This window comes from Neolamprologus multifasciatus, chromosome 22, assembly GCF_963576455.1.
Source record: "Neolamprologus multifasciatus chromosome 22, fNeoMul1.2, whole genome shotgun sequence".
NCBI classification, from domain to species: Eukaryota; Metazoa; Chordata; class Actinopteri; order Cichliformes; family Cichlidae; genus Neolamprologus; species Neolamprologus multifasciatus.
Genome location: NC_140459.1, coordinates 28,812,049 through 28,836,287, shown reverse-complemented (window position 1 = coordinate 28,836,287; position 24,239 = coordinate 28,812,049). Strand labels below are relative to the sequence as shown.

At 39.4% G+C, this 24,239-nt stretch overlaps 1 protein-coding gene and 1 long non-coding RNA gene across 5 annotated transcripts in view; both read right to left on the bottom strand.

The window, feature by feature from the left end:
- LOC146493684 (CMP-N-acetylneuraminate-beta-galactosamide-alpha-2,3-sialyltransferase 1-like) overlaps nt 1-24,239 on the bottom strand; it is a 100,860-nt gene that overhangs the window by 21,956 nt on the left and 54,665 nt on the right. For all 4 annotated transcript variants that reach the window (XM_085148775.1, XM_085148776.1, XM_085148774.1 and 1 more), the window contains one exon: nt 3,136-3,315. In XM_085148775.1, the coding sequence (XP_085004901.1) occupies nt 3,136-3,315 (180 nt within the window). The remainder of the gene's footprint in view (nt 1-3,135; nt 3,316-24,239) is intronic.
- On the bottom strand, nt 10,770-19,129 carry LOC146493685 (uncharacterized). Its single transcript, XR_014871958.1, has 2 exons — nt 11,851-19,129; nt 10,770-11,806 (listed from the first exon to the last, which is right to left on the bottom strand). It is a non-coding gene; the product is annotated as an uncharacterized LOC146493685 (long non-coding RNA).

The window sequence follows — 24,239 nt, the reverse complement described above, 5'->3', positions numbered from 1 at the left end:
TGGGAATGGTTGGTGATATTAAAGTCCTGTTTGTGGCACATTAGTATATGTGAGGGGGAAAACTCCTCAAGGTGGGTGGTGACCATGGTGGCCATTTAGAAGTTGGCCATCCTGGATACAACTTTTTGTTTTTTCAATAGGAAGAGGGCCATGTGACATATCAAACTTATTGGTAATGTCACAAGAAAAACAATGGTGTACTTGGTTTCAACATAGACCTTAGCCAACATAGCCATTGACATGTCGAAGAGGTTAACACGTGAGGAGCGGATCGAAATTGTGTTGATATCTGGTGAACGCAGTAACTGGGTCATTGCAGCAGATTTCAATGCAAGACACCCTACGAGACCACCCATCTCCCATGCTACAGTTAGCAAACTGCTTGCTAAGTTTTGTGAAACTGGTTCAGTGTTGGATTTGCCAAAATGTGGACGCAAGAAAACTGTCACTAATGAAGAAACATCAGTGGCTGTCCTAGCTTCATTCAGCAAGAGCCCACAGCGTAGCACTCGCCGCATGTCACTGGAGAGTGGCATTAGTCGAACATCCCTTCGCCGGATATTAGCTACTCACAAATGGCAGCCTTACAAACTCCAGCTACTGCAGCATCTCAACAAGGATGACCCAGATCGGCGCACAGAATTTGCAGAATGGGCAAAACAAAAATTAGAACAGGACCCTCAGTTCACGCAGAAGATTTTGTTCAGTGATGAGGCAAACTTTTATGTGAATGGTGAAGTTAACAAACAAAACCAAGGCCACTGGATATTTGAAATTGCTACATGATGATGTTTCCCTCTTTATGCACTGAAGCTGGCACGTTCCCTGAGTTTTTCCAGCAAGATGGTGCACCACCACATTATGGGTGCCAGGTCCGAGCATTCCTAGATGAACAGTTTCCTGGAAAGTGGATTGGTCGTCGTGGGTCAGTTGAATGGCCCCCAAGGTCTCCCGATCTGACCCCCTTAGACTTCTATCTTTGGGGTCATCTGAAGGCAATAATCTATGGTGTGAAGATACGAGATGTGCAGCACCTGAAACTACGGATACTGGATGCCTGTGCTGGCATTTCTCCTGCAGTGTTGCTATCAGTGTGTGAAGAGTGGGAGAAGAGGGTTGCATTGACAATCCAACACAATGGGCAGCACATTGAACACATTTTATAAGTGGTCAGAAACTTGTAAATAACTCATGAAAGAATAAAGTTACGTTGAAACCAAGCACACCATTGTTTTTCTTGTGACATTACCAATAAGTTTGATGTGTCACATGGCCCTCTTCCTATTGAAAAAACAAAAGTTGTATCCAAGATGGCCGACTTCTAAATGGCCACCATGGTCACCACCCATCTTGAGGAGTTTGCCCCCTCACATATACTAATGTGCCACAAACAAGACTTTAATATCACCAACCATTCCCATTTTATTACGGTGTATCCATATAAATGGCCCACCCTGTATATAAGTGAGGGCCCAGGGAAAGATTATCATTTTGGCTCCGGATTTTTAACACACTTTTGTGCTAATTATATATAAAAAAAATTACCAGTGATTTGTGTTTATGCTTTACTGTAATGAACTTCTTATAAATACATTATGATCGGTCTAGAATTAATACAGTTCAAAAGAACAAAATATTTTTCCTGCATAAAAACTGGCTGCTGCAGGTCTAGCTAAATCTATTTTTGGACCTAAAAATTCTGACTTAAGTTATTTTTATTGATCAATTTTAAGTGTCAATATAGTTAGACATAAAAATATGATATGTTAAATGATTCCACAATTTAATACATTCTGTTTAATACATTTCTTTAAAGCTAGAATAACAAAACCTTTTAATGAGCTCATACTGACTAAACATTTATGTATCCATTCTGGAAAACCTGTGACATCTACTGTTACAGTTCTAAATTCTGGATAAGTTGGCATCAACTGGCCTTTTTTATTATCTTTGTTTTCATCTGCAATAGGCTAGTGACATGTTCAAGGTCAGTTGTGGGCAGTGCAACAGTCACTTTAGACCTTGTTAACAACAAACTACCTAAAACAAACTACCCACTGTAAGCTGGGCATACACTGTGCGATTTTTGGACCATTTTGGGATGATTTTTCACTTGTGCAACCATTTTGGGGATCGGCACGAGTTTCGCCTTAATCGTGTGTCATGCATCGTGTAGTATACATGGGATAATGCGAAGAAATTAACACCTTGCCGCCAGCTCCCGATCAGCAATCGTGTGGCCACGAGAAAATCAAACCAGTTTGAAATCCTGGTCGCCCCCTGTGAGGGTATCGCACTGCGCATGCGCAAACACAGAAATGGAAATGACAGAGACGGAGCAGAATGGCAATGCAGCGTGTGATCTGGACACAAGCGATGGAGGCCCAACTTGTAGAACTTTGGCAAGCCTTTTTGATGTGGCCTCACAAAACTATCACGACCGCAACAACCGAGAAAAGAGCTGGATGGACATTGCTCCTCAATTATGTTTTTCATTAGCAATTTAGCAAAGTTGATGGTGGTGGTGGTATGTGTGTGTGTGTGTCTGTGTGAGTGAAAGACAGAGAGGGAGAGAGAGACAGATTTTCTGTTATATATTAGCTATATAATATTTAGACGCAAATTTGGACGCACAGTGTGAGCACTCAGGTCGTATCAGCTTCGAGCCGTATAGTGTGAGACCCTGCATCGTGACCTAGGAACTTCTAACCCCCGTGACTCAGTCGTACAGTTTGAGCAGGAGCTAAATAACGCGACAGAAAAAATCGCAAGGTGTATGCCCAGCTTTAGGCATGCAGAAGGTTCAAAGCACTGAGTTCACTGAAAAACATAGGATTCCTCAGGGAAAAAAAGAACTCTTTAGCTGCTAAATAGTGAATATGTTGCTGTTAAATTTGGCAGCAATTTGGTGGTGAACAGATGGAGCCTGTCCACCGCCTACAGGTGGAAACAGTAAAGATGAGAGCGGGTGAATTTAAACAAGTTGCTGCCCATAATATAAGATTAGTGAGAAGAATGACATTATGTTACAACTCTCTGTGGGTTCTTCACTGACAGTCTTTCACATTATGCATCAATATTTAATCCATTTTGAATGTGGAATTATAGATGAGCGCAGCTTTAATGTTCACTTACTGTTTAATAGTGCCAGTGGTCAGAGCACTAATAATCCACTGCAGATCCAGAGTCTTGAAAGGGATCAGCACCAGACTAGTAATATTGTCCAGGTCTATGGCACTTTCTGGATACATGACATGATGAGTTGTCCTGCTGCCCACATCTTCCTCAAAACCACTGGTGGGAGCCTGGTTCATTCTGCAGAAACAGAAGAAGAAGACTTTTCTGAGTTAGTGCTTTTGCCATCTTTGTCTTTTATTCGACAGTTCAAAGTGAGTTTTATTTCACCCACATGTTACAAAGATGGAAACCATTTGGCTGCTGTTATGCGAATCCCTATAATCTTCAAAGGGTCTGTCTTATAGACCATGTGTTTAATTGTCGAGATTCTCTCATGTCACCCAAACCACATGTCGCTGAGTCATACAAAACCAGCCATGATTGTGAGAGACAAAGACAACAATAAAAAGCACAATTTGTCCTGCTCTCCCATTTTTGGGCATCCAGACAGTAATTTTGAGATCAACAATCACCACCTGGCAAGCTAGGCGAAACATCCCTTTCATTATGTCAAACAATACTCTCTTTAACTGGAGCGGTAATTGGCAGAAACATAGCTTGACACTGGCAGTTGGTTTTGGTCAATGGCAGAAAGTGACACAGAGGAAAGAGAAATCATGAATCTGACCTCCTATGTAACTAGCATCACCTTTTTGAGCGCTCTGGTCTGGGCAATATCATCTTCCTCATTACTGAATCTTGGTTGACAGAGATGTGATATTTTCAGACTGCTTCTTGAATCATTTTGACTCCTGACAGACTAATTGTTTGTTTTTTTTTCTTCTTTTTGCTGCAGCTATTCATGGTTGACAGAAATGTTTGGGTTATTTGATGTTGCAACTTTTCATTTGAAATGACCCTGCACAAATTGAGACAGTGACAGTCTGGGTATAAAAGTAAAATTTAAGAAAGCGGTTGCAGCATCTGGAAAATATTTCCCTAGCGGATGATTGTTACTTTACTTCTAATTGGTGCTGAAATGCTTGGCCTGGGGCCTAAGATATTATATTATTTTTTATTTTAGGCCGGATATGGTAGTAGAATATTTCAATTCTTTAGTGAATTTCAGGTATTTGAACATTTAAAAATTGCAAATTCTCTCTTTTTTTCTCAGAAAACCTTTTAAAACTTCATGAACTTATTTTTAATTTGATATGGCAAATGATTTTGATCCTTAAATATCCATCCATCCATCCATCTTTAGCAACTTATCTGGTGCTAGGTCACAGACGCAGCAGCCTAAGCCTCCCTTTCACATCAAACAGCTTATCTGGGTCCATCCCAGGCCTCTTCCCAGTAGGACATACCGAGAACACCTCACCCAGAGGTGCCCAGTTGGCATCATGCCTGAACCAGCTGGCTCCTATCCATGTGGAGGAGTAGCAGCTCTACTCTGAGTCCTTTTCAAATGACTTTATTCCTGTCTGTAAGGAACGGTCCAGCCAAAGATCCACAGTCAGGACGACAACAGCATTGTTTCCCCTGAATCTGAGTTTCAACTAATGGCTTGACTCTCTTCTCCAGTATACTAGCATCGACCTTTTTTCCTTCCCACTGTCGCCAAGTGTTTGCTCAAAGGTGGTTGTTTGACTGCTGGGTTTGCTCTGTATTATTGTAGGATGAGGTGACTGTTGCTGTGATGTGGCACTATTATCTAAAACTGAACTGATTTGAAACAACCCCCTTTTATTTATAGTACTGTATCACCCAGAGCCTGTCTTTGTCCTGTCTTCATCCACTCACCCCAGCCGGTTGAGGCAGATGGCTGCCTGTTCCTGAGTCTGGTTTTGCTGGGGGTTTCTTGCTGTTAAAAGGGAGTTTTTCTTTCTAACTGTTGCCATAGTGCTTGCCCATACAGGGTTATATGATTGTTAGGATATTCTCTGTTTTCTTGGTAATATTGTAGAGTTCTTACCTTACAATATAAAGGGCTTTGAGGCAACTGTTTTTGTGATTTGGTACGATATACATAAAAAATGAATTGAATTGCCCGTGTCCTTGTCTTGTAAAAAACACTCAACTTACAGGCAGCAAGCACACACACACAAAATACTATGAGAATGCTGGATGATTATGCTACACATGGGAAACGTTTAGTAATGAGGTCAGCCAGTGTTTAAGTAGTTTCTAAAGCCCAAAAGCTCGGGCGTCAGGCTGCTCTCAAAATTCAGTTTTTAGCTTTTAACTTTTGAATCTGTATGATATAAATTAGAATAGATTTGGTTGTCTCAGAGAGCCCGAGGTGGGATCATCAAAGGCACCACACACATACCATTAGATCATCTGTTTACATCGGGGAGCCAATCAGAAGAAAGTTCAGCTAAAGGGAAAGCAGCTAAAAAGGTTCATTCTAAACAATGGATACACTGAGGGGCTGCACCGAGAACCTGAGCAAGCATCAATGAGAATAATTTTGAGTCTAAGAATAAAGTATATGTAGCTGTAACTGTAAATATGTAACTGAATCATTAAGCCTTTTTTTAAAAAGCATCAAACATTAAACAAGCTCATGAAAACGAAGACAGTGTTAATGCAACAGATGACAAAAGTAGCTGTGAAGCAGTAGGAATGGCAGTTACTCACAGAGGAGAGTGCTGTGTTACTAGTAATAAAGCTGCGGCACCAGATGTGACTGCGGTTATTAACAGCACACCACTGAATATTATGATACATAAAGCATTTAAACTACATAATATCTCCATTCATATTAATACACCTACAGAACTCCTAACTAAACTAAAGACACTGTTTAGCCTACTTTATACCTGACGTGACAGAAGAAGCATCGGTTTATTTTCTATTTGTAAGTAATGGTACTATTTCAGGGGGAAAAACAGTCAGATTTCAACAGCTGTTTGGTAGTCCTTTGTTACTTTGATGAGGTTCATGTGTAACAAACTAGGTTTATGGCTCTGACTGAGCTCAAACTGCACAGTATGGAAGAAGAGAAGCACTGATGATAGGCTTTATGGTGCAATATGTCACTAGAAAAAAAGCACTTTTTGACAGGAATACTTTGGTAGATTTCTTCCTTAATGGTAACTGCAGCATCTGGGAGTTTTAAAATTGCCCAACAAATGGATGCATCCCGTCGAGAGCAGATGAAAAAGTATGCCGAAGAGGGCCAAGCAACACCATATTATATATCAAATAGTAAAATGTGAAGACTTCATTACTCCTGCAGTGCATTCAGATATATTCTTCATCTGCACCACATTACTTTGTGTTAGTACCTAAAGGTAACATTAGCTTTTCTTAGCCCTTAATTTACATCCCAGCTATTATGTAGGTGTTTGGGAGACAACTGGAATCAAGATTAGGCTTTAATAGAATTCGATGCAGATAATGTTCCTTTTCCACTGACACACAATAGGAAAACAGACCCTGCTCCATCTTCCCAGAAATAACCCCAACAGCAAACTATATCTAATTTAACATCTTACAAAACCAGTGCAGGCACTGTGAGGCACTTTTCTATCATCTTTCTCTCAATAGTAGAAAATTGCTACTCATTTTAAATAGAAGAATGGACGTGATTGTTGTGTGTGTTTGTCTGAAGACCTGCTGTGCACATAGAAAAGATGTGTGTAGATGTAAAAGATAGACATTATTCCCCGCTTTGTAGACTTGTTAACGTTTTGGCTGCATGGCATGTGTCAGTTTGTGACCATATTTGGAGGACAGGGTGGGGTCATCAGTCAGTCATCATCTTTAAATGGGAACTGACAAGTGGTTGTTAAAGGAACTGCAGTTTTTAGCCCTTTTGCCATGCATCTCTACAGAGGTCAGTACTACATGAATGCAAATGTGTATGGGCACACAACAAGCCACCTTATTGTGGGCTGCTTGCTCACTTAATGTTGTGGCGTGCGTGTGGAGTCAGCTATGTTAAGGAAGCAAATATATCAGACTGTGCTAATCAATATTCAACTTATACTTCAACTACCCCTTTGGCACTGGAAATTTGCACCAGATGGGCTTGAAACAAACCAAAGCAGATGTAGTGGGCCTTTGAAAAGCCCATCTCATGCACAGGAAACCCACAAATACCCAGGAAAAGACAGAAGACATCAATGGGCAACGAAGCCTAAAAAACGTATTTAATGGCTCTGACTGATATCTTTTTGAACTGATCAAACAATAGTTAATATTCAGATCCTGAAGCAACTCTATGTTGCTTCAGGATAGATAGATTCAGGAAATTAGATTCAGGAAATTATAAAATGTCAACAGTGTTTTAAGGGAATGCATAAAAACAGGACACATAACTCATTCTCAGTGAAGGGAGGAAAATCAGAGAGGAAATCCTTTTATTTATGACAGATATCTTAAGTGGTGATTTATAGCAGAGGTGAATGAGGCTTATAAGTTTAAAAATAAATAAATTCAGTAATTTGAGCATCAACCAGACTCACTCAAGTTAAGTGGCTCAAATCTAAGAGGCAGGTTGAAATGTGCATATATTTACAGAATTCATTTGAATTTTTTTCCGCCCCAGATGGTTTTCTGGAGTTGAAGCATTTAATTTCAAACAGGAGCACCGCGTGGGTTTAATACTGCAGCAAACCTGACAGTGTGGATTAACAGCTGCTTTGTGCTTATCAATTCATGGCATCGCAACTTATTGAATGTTTATTTATGGCTGAAATCAAACGGTGACTGAAAGTTTGTTGTCTGTGTGGTTCAGCGATGATCGGTTCATCTGGTGCCAGTTCCTAAAGATGTTATCAGGCAGTAAGTGTGGACCAAGCTAAGAAATGAACCCAACATGGAAGTGCCAGGCACTGCAGTTCCTCTAACAACCACTTGAGGTGAGTCAGTCCCCACAGACCGTGCCTGCTACCTGTACCTGTGTACACACCCATACAGCTTGTGAATGTGGCTTGCTAATCAGTGTTGCTAATGTTAGCTGATACTCCTCAGAGTAGTTTAAAGATTGTGAAATCAATGGGAGAGCCACATTAGCCGGGAAGTCTGAGGGTCCTCTCCCTTGAGTTTTAAGCATCAGACACATTTCTTACATTCTAGTTATTTCGTATGCAGTATTTGAACATTTTTTTTGCACAATTTTATAGCTTAAATGTCTAAAAAAATAAAAAATAACAGGGGCAAAATGCATCCATCCATTCTCTTCCGCTTATTCTTTTCAGGCTCGCAGGAGGGGCTGGAGCCTATCCCAGCTGTCTTAGGGCAAGAGGCAGGGTACACCCTGGACAGGTCGCCAGTCTGTCGAAGGGCTAACACATAGAGACAAACAAACATTCACACATATGGGCAATTTAGAGTTTCCAGTTGACCTATCCCCACTAACTGCATGTCTTTGGAAAGTGGGAGGAAGCCAGAGTACCCATGCAAACATGGGGAGAACCTGCAAACTCCACACAGAAAGACTCCGGCCTGATGGTGGAATTGAACTCAGGACCTTCTTGCTGTGAGGCAACAGTGCACAGTGCCAACTTTATCATCACTCTAGCCAAGAACCCAGAGTGATGATAAAGTTGTGTGCATGCCGACTCCAGCCGAGCAGCAGCAGCCTGAACTTGAACTGGTAACAAAGGCAATGATGGGCGTCAGTTTCGCAGCCTCCATTTCTATTTGTTCATGTTTTTACTGTAGAAATGACAGTAACGATCATGGTAATATTTTATTGTGTAAATATTATATACTATGTCTGTCCTCGATTGGATGGGAATTTCTGCTGGTGCGTGGGACTGCAGCCTAAGATTTATATTGTTAACTGCTAATCATGTGACAGCATATTTCAGATCATTTTACAGAGTAGCGTGAAAGTAATGTAACAAGTAGTGTAACAAACTGCTTTCTCCGGAGTAATGTAATGTATTACTTTTAAGAAAGGTAACGAGCAATGTGTAATACTTCCCCGCTTTTAAGTAACAACCCCAACACTAGTCTTAACTCAGCCTAGTTAATATTTAAAAATATTAACATTGTTACTGTACATCTTCATATTTTCAGTCAAGGCAACTGATAGCCTTGAGACTGAAACATCACTGGAATCAGATGGACTTGAGTTTGCGCTCAGGCTAGAAGTGAAAACCTGCAAATGTGCAGGTCCATGATTGTGTAGAATTGTATTTTGAAATTGTTTATTTACTTACTTAAAAAAGGATAAAAAGAGGAGTGTGAGGCTGATAAATGAATAATGACATCTTTAATATCAGGACTGTTTGCCTGCCGGCATGTGGTTGCACATTACTTGTCCAATTATTATGTATTTGCACCCAAAATGCTCACAGCCAAGAACCCCAGAGTTCCGTAAGGCAGCCTGATGCTCACGGATCACACAGCATGTAATAGCTGACTAACACTTTAAAGGTCACTGGTGTTTCAGAAACCTCTCTATTCGCCACATTGCTGCTGCTTTCCTTTGAAAACCCGAATGTGTGTACATTTTTTAAAACCTAACAGTTAAGTTTCCACTGACCAATAATCGCAATTTACATTTTTATCGAATGAGTAAAGCTATGGGACCACTAATGAGGCAAGAACTGAGATAAAAGAACAGCTGTCCCAGTGTTTTAAAGGACACTAATTATGCTCATTTTCAGCCCCATATTTTCTATTCTTGGAATACCTGTGAATGACTCAGAATTAAAAAATAAATAAATTAATTAATTAATCTTGACCTTATGTCTGAAAGAAGTTGTTTTATCACCCCTTCCACTGCCTTTAAACCAGCTTCTGATTTGCTGCCCCGGTAAACAAAAGAGTTGAACAGTAGGTGGGAGGAGCCAAAGCTGTTTACCTAAAAAACAACAGATATAAGAGATATCTGCTTTTTACTGACATCATTCAGAGCAATGAATGAAAAATAATGCAAATCTTTAAGTTGACACACATTACTTATAAACATCTGTCTGTATCTGACCTCTTTGTTTTACAGTTTTTTATATGAGCAACCACCGTTGTCATTTTCAAGCATTTTCTAAGATAACATTTATTTTTACGGTAGTTGAAACATAAACACTGCATGCATAGAATAACCTGTCATATGTGATATGCTTGGAAGCATTTTCTTCTCTCCTGGAAGTTATATTTCTAACACCATGTGTACGATTGTAAAATCCACCCATAGATTACATTTCAGGATTCTCTGAGCCATATCTCTCCGTTATGATGTCTCTACAACAGTCTGGCACCGCCTGCTCGGTATAGTAAATAGCTTGCAGTTGTCCTGGAACGACAGCTGATATTATCTACCTGCCTTCCGAGCACGGTCTGATGTATAGCAGCAGTCTGCTCTGTGGACAAAGACACCCAAAGAAAGCTTGGCTACTACACTGTGAGCTTTTTATAGTTAAGTAGCAGGATGTTTCAATCAATTCTTCATCTAATAGGCATTCACCAGGACAGCCAACAACCATTAATGTCCTTTCCCTGATACAGCAAACACAGCCGTGCACACTCCCTCACCTCACCTCACGCTTCTTGTTAAAGCAGCCCTCAACTTGTAGAACGTGCAAACACATAATGAGCACTCAGACTTGTTAAGTGAGCACTAACGAAGCCTCCCTCATCTTGTACATCACACTCGATGAGCAGTTATTAAACAACTGCGTGGTAAACAGGCGATCGTGGCTCAAGAGTTGGGAGTTCGCCTTGTAATCGGAAGGTTGCTGGTTCGAGTCCCGGCTCGGACAGTCTCGGTCGTTGTGTCCTTGGGCAAGACACTTCACCTACCGCCTACTGGTGTTGGCCAGAAGGGCCGATGGCGCGATATGGCAGCCTCGCTTCTGTCAGTCTGCCCCAGGGCAGCTGTGGCTACAACTGTAGCTTGCCACCACCAGTGTGAATGTGTGTGTGACTGGGTGTGTAAAGCGCTTTGGGGTTCCTAGGCGGGACTAGTAAAAGTGCTATACAAATACAGGCCATTTACCATAAACAGATGCAAAAGGAAAGGAGGTGAAAATTAACGCCAAACATTACACTGACCTTTAACCTTTGGATGGAAAAGTGATGGAATGGAAACTAACTATAATCTTTTGACTGAAACACAATTTGGGCGAAATGTTGAGGAATCCACAGGATAGGTTATTGCACACATCCACCAGACCCACTATGACTTCATTCTTTCTCTCCCTTACACACACAGGCATTCACCTTCACAAGCACACACACACAAACCCATACATCTCCTCATTATCATACTCTGTGTGACAAGCTGAACTGCATCCCCTCAGAAGATACAGTATCTCCTTGTGTTTCTGTTGTAAATCTTTATGCGTAACACAAAGTGGACAAAACTGGCTTTGCTTTATAAAAGCACGTTTCACATCCCAAATTAAATTTCTTGCCATTATATATGTTTTTTTTCTTCATTCAGTTAAAATATAATCGGCTGCTAAATAATTAAAAATTGTATATACTGTATTAGTGTTAGCATTAAATCATATATCAACACAACCAATTTGGCAGGCTATTTAAGCTGCAAAGCTTAATTTTCTTTCATATTTGGCAGAAAAACAACTAAACAGAATCTGATCGATCTATCCTTTAGGAGTTCAGAGCTCAGCAAATAAATTTAAAGACTTTCAGCAAGCCTGGCTAATGAAAGCAGAGCTGGGTACAACTGAATACTCAAAAAAGCCTTCTTGTCTTTTCCTTGTCCCTAAGATGTCAAAGAAAGATGTGGGGAATTCATAAGAGTATCACTGTGCTCAGCTTCACTTATTCTTGTCTCGGTGTCAAATTTTATGATTGATATATTATTAGGGACCCTAAAGCTCCCCCAAAATAGGGAGAAATATTTTTTCCCCAAAAATTAAAAAGTCGTGCAGTAGAGGGTTAATAATGTCACAGCAATTGTTTCTTATATGTAGCTGCTTTGTTAAAGCATAACTCAGATACTTGTCCCTCTGCCCATGTTGTTTTATGGCTGTACAAGCATTTTAGTAAGGCTTTCAACACTTGTGCTGAAAGACTGAGTATGACTGCATTTCACTGAATTACAAAAGGCACATTTATAAGCCCATGGTACAAAACACTTCACACAAGAAAAGAACTTCAGAACAAGCTAAAGTGAGCTGTTATTATGGCTGCCATGGAGATATTTTCAGGTCCCTTCATTCAGTTGGGAATCTAAGCAAAACTGACTTCTCTTTCATGGTTCTTTCCAATCTTTATCCATCCATTGCTGGGTAGCAATCTAAGCAGACAAGCCCAGACCGCCTCTCCCCAGCTCATCTGAGGGTACACCAAGGTGTTCCCAAGCCAAATGAGGGATATAATCCTTGGTTGGTTTGACCTTCAGTTAGAAGGTAGATACCAAAACCGCATCCACTGGCTCCGATGGATTTGAAGGAATAGCAGCAATATTCTGAACCTCTTCCAAATTGCCAAGCTCCATACCACATCTCATATCTACTCTGATAAAAAGTGTTTGTGGCAGGGATGTGGTCTCGGGCCTGCTGCAGTGGAGGGGCGGTACTGTGAGCTCTCAGAGCGGCGCTGAGGTGTGGCAGAGAGGGCAGGTGTGAGCGTTCAATGTAATGATCTTCTTCTTCTCTGTGTATATATAGTGACGGCGGAGACGGAGGAGGGTGTGTGGAATGGAGCAGCTGTTACTGAGTGACTGGTACCGAAAACAGTTGCTAAAACAAAATAAAACGGACCTGCACTTGCATGAAATCCTGTGTGTGTGTTGGGTCCCTATCACAGTGTTCCTTTAATTTTTATGCGCAGTATATTAGTCTTTGATTCATGTTTTTGTTGTACTTGTTTTCTGCTGTACTCTGAATATCATATAAAACTTTCTGAAACTGTTCACCAAGTTATTTTTTTCTTTTTAAAAAGTTCAAAATTTCTTTGAACAAGTTAAACAGCAATCCCAAAGTGTACCACAGCCTGAAGTACAGATTCTGCAGCCCAGCATAGTTACAAAAAACAATAACTCAGAAGCTAATCAACATCAGTTACAGTGGACCCACAACAGCTGTTTTGCATGTCAACCTCACCCCAGCACATTACCGCACAGCTGTGCCCTCTCTGAACCGGATTCATCAACACTGGAGAGCAACTGAAAAATAAGCATCCGGCAACCCCTGGCCTCCATACTGCTGCTTCCTGGAGATGAGTCCCTGAGACAGCTGCAAAAGACATGCAAATTAGATACCAGAAGGCCCTCTGATTTATGGTTTTTCTACAAAGAGGAATGTTATGTGTACTTTTGTTTCCAGGTCACCAAAAAGTTTGCCTGAATAAGTTAATTTACAACCAGCAGTGTTTCATCAGGAAGTGTGCTGGGTCATTGAACTTATGTAGCTACAAAGTAGTCCTGGGGGCTTCACACGTGGGGCTCAGTATTCCCAGCATCATTCCTGATGTGTGTACTACTAAGTCGTAGGTTTTAGATCAGCTGCTGGTGCTTTCACCAGCATTTAACAGCACTCATAAACACCAGGATGAATCCCTCCTTCTTTATTGGACAGACGCAGTGAAGAGTGACAGGAAAGCGGAGGGAGACATGCGGCAAAATGGTCGGATTCAAACCCAGGGCCGCTGTTCTGCGGCATGTGGCGCCCGCTCATCCCAGTGAGCTAAACCGGCAGATGTGGCAGCTGTATCAAGGGCCTGGGTGAGGAGTGACTTGGTGCAATTATTACTGAATTCTTGAATTGTATTTTTTATTGTGTGGTGGTAAAGATAAATGAGCAGGGCTGCTGCATCTTTGAAAACAGGAGGTGATACACGGGAGACTGAGGAAGGCACTGGGGAGTTTCCAGTATAAAAAGACAAAACCTACTTAACCAAGACTGAATCACGGTTTACTTCATTCATATACAGAGATTAATGTTTTGGGGTTGTTTTTTTTTTTTACCTCACTTAAACCTCTCGAGGCAGGCGTTGCCGATTTGCAACAGTTAAAAACTAACAACCTGATTACCCCACATACATATTTTATGTGCATTAGCAACAAAAAGTTTAATTTGAGCCTGAGAGGGTTAACAGATATCTGAGGATAAATGCCAGCTGAACATATAAAATGGTATTGAGTAATAATATCTGCTTAGTTCACTCTGCTGTTTTCTTAAATGTTCATTAAAGTTTTTTTCAAGTTGTTGTGTGATATTTGGATTATCTGAAAGTTTTCTCTGGGATTCCCAGAACTGTCATGGATTAGTCTGCTTTGACTACCACCAACATCAAGCAAATTAGAAACTGCCAACTTGAGGGTGTGTCTATCAAAAAAAGAAAAGACAAGCAAACATCATTTGACACACAAAGCGGAAGATAGAAATGTACCATTACACCCAATATGAAGAATACCACACGGAGGCTGCATCACCTATCAACAGCTTGAATTTTCTCCTCAAGTTTCAAATGTTTTGGGAAAAATGTTATCAGAAAAGACCAATGCCAATCCTAGCACTTATCATTCAAATCCAGAAAAGCTCCAAAGGTGAGCCTTCTGCGTGCTGTGGTTAGCTTTTTACAGAAGTGAATGAAACAGTGCTAACACAGCATGTGCACAACAATGCCCTCTTATTCAGTAATAACACAAGGGAGACATTGTCACTTTTTGTGTTGCTATATCAGAAAATGAACACAACAACACTTACTGAGGGGAATATTGCTGCCAGGATGCATCCTACTACTGTAGCGTGGGAGTTGAAAGTATATCTCTTTTTTCCGTGTGTTTTAAGATATTTAAAACAAATGAAATGATCTGTTCTTGCTGTAAATGTCTTCAGGCACCTCTTATTTTTTCTTATTTTTCTTCCAAAGAGACATATTTTCCTGTCATTTTGAAAGTGGTCTTTCTGAACCAGGTTTTTTGAAGCCAAAGTTTTTTGTTTGTTTTTTACAGTCTAAGGAGCCTTGGAAAGAAAAGCACTTGGACTTCTATAAGTTTCCTTGAAGACGTTTCACTTCTTGTCCGAGAAACTTGATTTGATTTGAACTACTTTATTCATCCCGAGGGAAATTGGGTTAAAGCTGCCAGCCGTGCCAGCGCCATCTTACCCTTCCGACCATACATACATTACACAAACATCACATGGGGTTGACAGGTCAGAGAGGTATAACAATGGAAAGTGCACCACATGAGGAAAGATGAGAAATAATCCTAAAGACCCTGTTAATATAGTACAAGCATAGCTGGATGCAACACGATCAGTGTTGCATTCAAAGTTATTGAAACAATATTGGATCATCTTGACAGAGAACAGAACAACAGCCAGCAAATATCCAAAGAAGAGCTTTGAATGTCCTTCAGGAAGTCTGGATAACTTAAAGAAATGACAAGAAAGCTTGCCTAAGAGTTCAGACTGTTCAGACAGACAAATATTTACTTTCACGTTTATTAAAATAGTAAAAACTCTGGTTTTAAATTGTACACTGTATGTCCATTTATGTTTGCACATGTTCCCCTTAACAGCTATACCTATTTCCAGTTTACCTTCCAAATACAACGAAATGAGGGATGGCTTAACATTCTTTGCTGATCACTGTACATCAGGGTATATGCAAAAAAAAACAAAAGAAAAAAAGATGATCATGACCCGATCAAGTGAATTTCATACAGCAAATCTAAATTTCCTACAGTGCCCTGGTGGCACTCATTTGTAGTGTGACGTAGCCTGAGTAGCAATCAAGTCCGAGACCTCAATTGTTCTTTGCCTCACAATAACACAAAGGTCCGCTGAGCCAAGGACAGCACTGATTGCAAAGTGGATTGGGTACCCATGAAAATAAAGTCTTTAATGGAAATTTTAGGAATAATGAATCTTTGAAGGCACCACTCTCATTGTGCAGTAATAATAACCAGGAGGAGGAGGAATAATGGAAGAACTAGCTTTCAATACTAGATCTTTGTTTGAACTTTAAACTACTGATTACCAACACCAAAGTGCAGCTTATTTATCCTTAGACAGGGTTAAGAGGCATTACATGGAGCTTTCTGGCCATTCATCAGCCCCCAGGAACATATCAATATGTTAATGAGTCTCTCACTGAGAAAGGCAACCCCCCCCCACACACACACCCAACTTCTTTCTTATAAACAAGTATATAAACAAAGAAAAAGATTGAGAGAAGACCGAAGAGAAGCAAAGCGAGAAAGCATGTACATTACTTGTGTTAAAATCCCAGTTTTAAAGCCAATTTCATCCAGAGACTTTGAGTCACAAATGCCTGCCTGTTACATCTGCTGGCTCCAAGATCCATCTTAATGAAGTTATTTGCAAGGGCTTACATTATCATGTCGACTATAAGCTTGACTGATCCTCAATTCAGCAGAGTAAATAAAAATGATGAGACAATCATACATCCCAGACAGACTACTTCTATTTCAAATGAAATATGCTAGTGTACCGAGCATACAGAATACTAAGAGAAAGTAATTGCTGATAGTCTCTGTTCAGACATGCCTCGAGTGATTAGACTTTTTATAAAAATAAATTCCCAGGTTTTGTATGTGTTATAGTGGTTATTCTGGCATAGATTGACTAACATCATGACTTATCCCAATACCACCTCTAGAAATATTGAAAAGATGACTTTACCAGACAAGAAACAGCACAAAAGTTCTTTAAAAAGTGCTGGGTGATTTTGAGAGCCATATGTCACCAGTGAGTGCTAACTAATGCTAGCAAGCAGTGACTAATTATTGAAAAACGAGCGTCACAAACTTCTTGAACAGGCTTCACCACATATTATTGGACATATTATTTGCCAGCTAATTTCAATGTGCTTTAAGGATCAGTGTGTTGTGCATTCAGAGATGCTATTGTACTTTAGTAGTAAGAAGTGCTAATTTCTGTCGAGCTGATAGGCAACAAAGCATTTTTCTCCCAGAGAACTGCCTCTCACTGGATGTCTTCTGTTTTATGGAACTTTAGAAATGGATGTGCATTAAAATCCCAGTCAGCAATTTCTGAAATACTCAGATAATACTCTGGCACCAGCAAGTATGCCAAATTCATTAGCATAAGGGGAAGAAATGTAATTTAAGTCACTTGAATCCCCTTTCACCTTGCATCCTGTCGATGCTCAGTAGGTTGTTTTGACCCAAATGGCCTAAATCCACTGAGCAGGAGCCACGTGATTGGCTGACTAGATATCATGTTAATGAGCAGTTGAACAAAAATTTTATGTGTTCCCATATGTGGATAGACCTGCTATTGTAGCCAGTGCCATGTGGCTAGTTTTTGGAACTTGGTTTCTAATTGAATATGATGTATGCTAAACTTATTATAAACCTATTAACTAAATCTATCCAGTTTTTCTCCTGAAAACTGCACAACGGGTTATATGAATTCAAAATGAGGTCATAGAGACAATTTTTACACTTTACCTTTCAACCAAATTTAGCAATAAAGGGATGTCTTTTTAAAGGTCAAAGCTGATGATCTTTAATCCAGAAAATAACTTCCATGGACATCTGATGCTTGATGACTTTTTGTTTTTGTTATTTTCCTCTCCACTTAGTTGCCATTTTTAACTGTGTCTCTTGTATTTCTATTCAGCTATTCATGAAAGTATTACTTTGTAATTATAGTTCCTCACCTTTATGCTGCCCTTTCCATTACGCTTAATTGATCATGGTTCAAGACATCCAATTAGACATCCAGTTTTGTCTGGTGTTTGCCCCTTATTACTCTCCCTTATCTCTACTACAGTGCAGGACAGATGAAATGTGTCTTCACCTCCAGAAAGTTAGCTGTATTTTTACATTTACTAGATAAAAACATTGACTTTGTGTCTAAAATGTCCTTATCTGCAGATACAAACTGGAATTGAGCATAGTGTAACACTGTAACATTCTCTAAGACAAGCTGAAAACAAAAAAAACATCTTGAATGAAATTTTAATAATTACTGGTGCTTCAACAGCAGATCTCTTATAAGATTTCATCATTCAAAAGCCATAGAGCTCACTATTGTCTGTCAAAGGAAAATGCACAGCTCTTTTTATGAGTCAAATCTATTTTTTTAATGAAATCTGCTGAGCAAACAAGAGGCTTTAGCAGATACGCCAGTGCCATTCAATATTCATAATAGTCTGTGAAGGAGGCTTTAGAGGATCTGAGTGAACTGAACTGTGGATATTTGGAATCCTTTGTTTTCAGCCTGCTCGTTCTTACTGGACAGTGCTCCCAGCGAGTGTCGGCCACTGCTTTAGAAATTTGCATATAGACGCCAGTCCAATCAGCACACCAGTTTATTTCACGTTTGTAAAAAAAAAAGAAAAAGAAAAGAAAAATGTATGTACCCCTTAGTGGTCCCCTGCCTATTCACTGTTGTTGTGACCTTTTGGCTCAGCACCACAGCTTCCAACCAAGCATGACTGAAAATGTGACGCTCAGCCTACAGTAAATAAAAAGACAGCAAACATTTTCAAAACGTCTGCAGGAAGCTCTTCTGCTAATAGCAAAGTAATAACTCTTGTCTTGCTGCTGTCCTGTCATCCTATAATTGAATTGGTTGACAGTATCATGCTGCTGCCATGGAGGGGGCTGCCAGAGAAGATAAGTGCAATAATATGGTTTTATATAGAGGCAACATGTCATAGCAGGTTGGTAAAGCCATGCTGGGTTGAATTAAAAGCCTTGTAAGAATAATGCAAGAAATTTGCTTTTGGATATTTGCTTAATGGTTAATCTGTTGATATGACCATCATGCTGAATAGATTATCTATCTGTTTGCTATCGATCATAACTGAGTGCTTGTCCACAGAATTGGGCTAATGTTTGTCCCTGCTCCTCTAAAAGCATCCAATTTTTTTCAGGCTCAAGTTACTATATTTAGTTTTAAAATGGCACTTCAATTTGAAGTAGTAATAGACTTTCCAAAAATCACCCTGTATTAACAGTGTGCCTTATTTACTCTCTGCTTTTTGTGTGAAATTGATCCATTACAGTGTCCTAAAAAGTGACAACTGCACATTATTCAAAAAAGAATGAAAAGCTAATCTCAAATGCAGGTCTTATCTTAAGAACTCTTACCAAAACTCTCCTAAAAAGAGTTTTGGTAATTAATGTTACTACATTAGTTAATAAACATTAGTAACTCTGTAACTACTGTTCCCTTTGCTGACAACTGTATCAACTGTATAAATAATATCAGATTAATCAACTAGTTCAGGCCTAGCTAACAAAAATATGTGCCTCCAGTAGTTTAGTGGTTAGCATTTACTTGGCAAGCAAAAGCTGGGTTTAATTCTAGCTTGACACAAGTCTCCCTTAGGATTGTGTCCGGTATACAAACATGTGGAACTACATGCTGTGGTGACCCCTGGTGGCAAGGGTGCAGCTGAAAGTTACTTTTTATCTGAATAATATGGTCTTCTTTTAGGCAAAGCTTGCATCTTGTCAACGAAGTAAGGTAGAACTTGCTCAGTTAGCAACCCACCCTCTTTTCTAGATGTGGTGACACCTGGGTCTAAAAAACTAACATGGCTAACATTGAGGTTTTAAAGGTGGACTCTAGAAACTATTGGCTGAAACCACAACAGTAATGCTCATCTTTTGGGTATAGCCTATAGTCCCTCCTCATGCTATTCACAAAAACTATATTTGTCTGGCAAAACTCAAATGGACCATCACATCAGATGGAAAATGGACATAGTGGGCCTAACCGTAACACCTTGTAGCTAGGGTAGGCTCCAGCCTGCCCACCCCCTTAACTCTGATCAGGATAAGCAGAAGAGAATAGACAGATGGATGTATGCGTTAAGTGTGGCTTATCAATTACTATGTTTTAGAAGAACATAAACTATTTCTATCTATTGTTATTTTTATATCCTTATATCCATCAAAGTAAGTTGAAATATTTATCTAGAGTTCATGCACTTTCTATGGCACTGACTGTAGTTAAGCACAGACATACCAGGCCACACTTATTTGCTCTTTATTCCAAATTATTCTCCCTTCTCTTCCCTATTTGTTTACTATAAAACAGATGAAATGTAATTCCAAGTCTTTGTCTAAAATGTACTTCTTATCTGAATTCCCACACCAACAGGAAGTGGACTTTTGTGGACTGGTGCATTTCAGAAAGATAAGACAACCCTACCCGAACAAAAAAACGGAGGTTTTAGTGATCATGTGCATCGGCTTATGAATTATACCGCCTTAGAAGAACAAAAACTGTCTGTGAAAGGAAGATGCAAAGGCTGCTTTTATGACTCAAATCTATTTTCCACTTCAATCTGCTGAACAAACAAGAGGCTCTAGCAGACAGGCCAGTGCTGTTCAATATTCATAATAATCCATAAAGGAGGCTTTAGAGGGTCTGGATGAAATGCATTGTTTTATTGTTTTTTGGGGTTTTTTTTTACCCTCTGCTTACTCTCAATGGATGATGTTCACTAATCAATTCTGATCTGATATAAAACATTTAGTAGGTATGGTATTTAATAAAACTATTTCATAATCTGTAGTGCAGACATTATTGTTCAGAAAAAAAAATCTTTGAATACTGATGAAGTTTTATCTCTTGTAGTTGCAGAGGATAATTCCGATGCAGACAGTAACAGCCTTCAGAGTTGTTAAATACTATTCGGAGAACTCCCTCTAGATAATACAAATCCCCTCTCGAGGAATATGCATTTCCCACCCCTGCAGCCTTTAGCTTATTCTGAGTCAGAGCTCAACAAGTCTCATTCAAATCCAAACTGCAAATTGATAAAACAGAATCAGGACATAGCAAAGGCTTCAGTTTGGCATCAATGTTATGGTGTTTGTTTAACCTCTTAAGCCCCAAGCCTACCTGATCTCCTGCTTTTTGCCCCCGTATCAGGGGGTGTTGGGGCTTAAGAGGTTAATTGTTTTATGTTTTGTGCCAATTGAAAAGTTGAAAACACCTTTGAAGCAAGGTTTTGTCTTTAAGTGGTCATCCTCATCTTCTTCAAGTCATCTATTAAATTTTGGTGTTAATCTGCTTTAGAAAAACAAGCTGTAGTACACTTCAGTCTTCAGATATAATAACTATCAATTTGATTTTTTTCTCCTAAATTGTTTAAGAATGCAATCAGTGACTTCTCTACCCTGAAGAAACAGCATCAACAAAGTCTGAGCGAGCATGTTTTTTAACCCTTTCATGTACATTCTTGTCATTTATACCTCAGAGAGCAAACTCTGTTGTTTTTCATCTATTCAAATTCCTTCTCTGCTGTGCTGTAATTGATGTGCGAGAACACAGAGAGCAACAGACTCTTCTCCTGTTTCTCATCACCGCAAGGCACGGGAGAAACATTATAATATTCAAATTGCATGGTTTTAATCTCCTGCATTGTTGAGGCAATTTACTCAAATGGTTATCTAACCCAGAATGAGGATGTGGGACAGTCAAATCTCTAGCCCCACCTTTCTTTCTGGAAAGCTTCACGGCAGAGCATAAATGTGTGAGTGAGACAAAACTGATGAGCGCAGTCGGCAAATCAAATACAGAGAGAGAGAGATATGAGTCATGAGAGAAATCAGTGAAATAAAAACTAAGTGCATCTACTCTTTTAAAACAAGATCACAAAGACACATACTTTATGTGTGCCAAATACTGCAGTTCCCCTAACGACCACTTGAGCCTCTGTGGCTCCAAACCTCATAGATGTTAAAATGAATTTCCAACTTAACAGTATTAAAATCTGTGTTTACAACCTGACAAAGAACAAAACGAAAACACAAAAACAAACTTGTTTCTATGCTTTACTCCTTTATATGTATGTTATATGTATGTTGGGTGTTTTGGGGTGTTTGGTCCATTTAATAGACAATAGCATTTAGCAGGTTAGCAAGTATCAGTGTCTGTGTAATGGACCCATACAATTTTTTGTTGGATTTAGTAACCAAGGCAAAAAACAAACAAACTTGGGGTTACACATTCATCTAAATGCAGCCACTTTTGTCATGGCGACTATGTCCATGTTTTATCTACAGTCTGTTGTTTATTTCCCCTTTGTCATCTCTTACCTTACCCCCAGTTATGATGTCCTTTTTAAATAATAATAGTAATAAAAAACGTATTTTACTTGTCTCTTAGTATTGTTTATCGGATATCTCTGCCTATAAATTTGACCCATAGAGTTTATGAATGCACCTTTATAAAAAAGCTTGCTAGCGTTAGCTTATAACTTAGTTCTACACCCTTTGATCAGATATGGTCACTCTAAAAACTCCAAAAAGCGGAAAAAATACTCAAAATCCTAACACTGAGACTTCAAAAAGCAGAGTCCATAAGTCAATGGGTGATTTCACTGTGGTTATATCCATCTTTTATATACAGTCTATGGCAATAATAAGATAGATAGAGAGATAATAGGGCTGGGCGATACGACCCAAAATTCATATCTCGATATTTTTTAGCTGGATGGCGATATACAATATATATCTCGATATATTTTTTTAAGCCATAATGTAAGAACAAAAAGAGAGTTCTTAGTCAAAGCTGTGTCCCAGATGTCACACAGGCACTTTTATTAACATACAGCGTAGATGTACATGAAGAAATTACTCAAAAATAATATTATGAAATAATAATGCTCCATAAATAAAAGAAAACAATGTTGTTTTTGTGCATAACAAAAAGCTCACAATTGTGCAGTCAAAATGTAAACTAAAAGACGCTGAGCATAATAACAAAGACAGATTTCACAGCTGCTCCGTTCCCAAGTTCTACTGTGTGGCTGACAGCCTGGAGTTTGAAATCTGCTTCGTAACCGTGTCTCTTAACAGGTGCCATTTACACACACAATACGGGAATATTACGTTGAAGCACAGTACGTATCACTCCGCGAGGCTCCAGACTACGGTAGCCATAATGCTCCGACAATCCATCAAGCGGTGCGGCTCCGTAGCTTAGCAAAGTCGAACGAAAACATTTATTGACAGATTGCTGAGCGCTGTGTACCACATAAAATCAGTTTGCGGTCAGTAAGCACAACCAGAATTCATACATAAGGCGCGCTGTCGTTTTTTGAGAAAATGAAAGGATTTTAGGCCATGCATGTCGTTAACGCGGTTAGCTCGCTAACACGTTGACGCCGTCCAGCCCCACGCACGGGGCGATCCGCGGTTACTCGTTAATGGAGATTTGCTGTGTCCATCTTGTCGTTGCCTGCAGGTGAAGCGATGGGGGAGGGGGAGTTGTGTTCAGTGAAGGAGAGGCGAGGCCGAGTAACGTTGCATAGAGACAAAAGAGAGGCAAACTTGTGGCTCCACAAGTATAATTATAACGTAACATAGACTATATCGATATAAACGATATTGTCACATCATATATCTCGTATGAAAATATATCGACATTTTTTAAAAACTCGATATATCACCCAGTCTTAAGCGATAGATCATTATTAATCCCTCGGGCAGGTTCCTCTGGGAAATTCGGTTTCCAGTAGCAGAACACAGACAGAAATTTGCATAGTAAAAGTTTTGTTAAGCTGAAAATTTTGACAGTTAACTGCAGTACTTTTGTATCTTCTGTGGCGGTAAATACTGGTTGGACTGAACAAGCAAGAGCTGCTTTTGTTAAAAGCAGCAAACCCCTCAGTTCATTTTTAAATCCAGGGAAAGAAAAGACATCTGACGAGGCAATAACAGTAAGACAAGGATGCCTCCAGGTTAATAAATTATGAAATGAAAGAACAAAGACAAAATTAAAAATGATAAAACATCTGGCACATTTAACCAGGTTCCTGGGCCGACTTTGATTTGTTGTACCAGCAAAGTAAAAATTATTTTAGGGGCATAACCAGGAATGATGACCTAAATATTAGAAATCTTTCACTGCCTTAATATTCTACCTCTATATCTATAGATCTATCTCTAAATATAGAGATGAGTTTAAAGAATGTCAGATTCCAAGAATACACACTGAGAACAAGACCTCATAGAGTCAATGGTGCACTCAGCCCTGAGCAGACTTCTTTCAGTATTATCTCTAAATTAAATGGGAAGCATATTTTGGCTACAATGTTTTCTAATCATTTTACTGCACGACTATCTGCTCTATTTGAGTTTGTCGTAGCAGTAATTAGGTGGAAAGAATATATTCATACGATATAGGGAAAAAAGTATAGTAAATATTTTAATATTATTTTGAACTTAT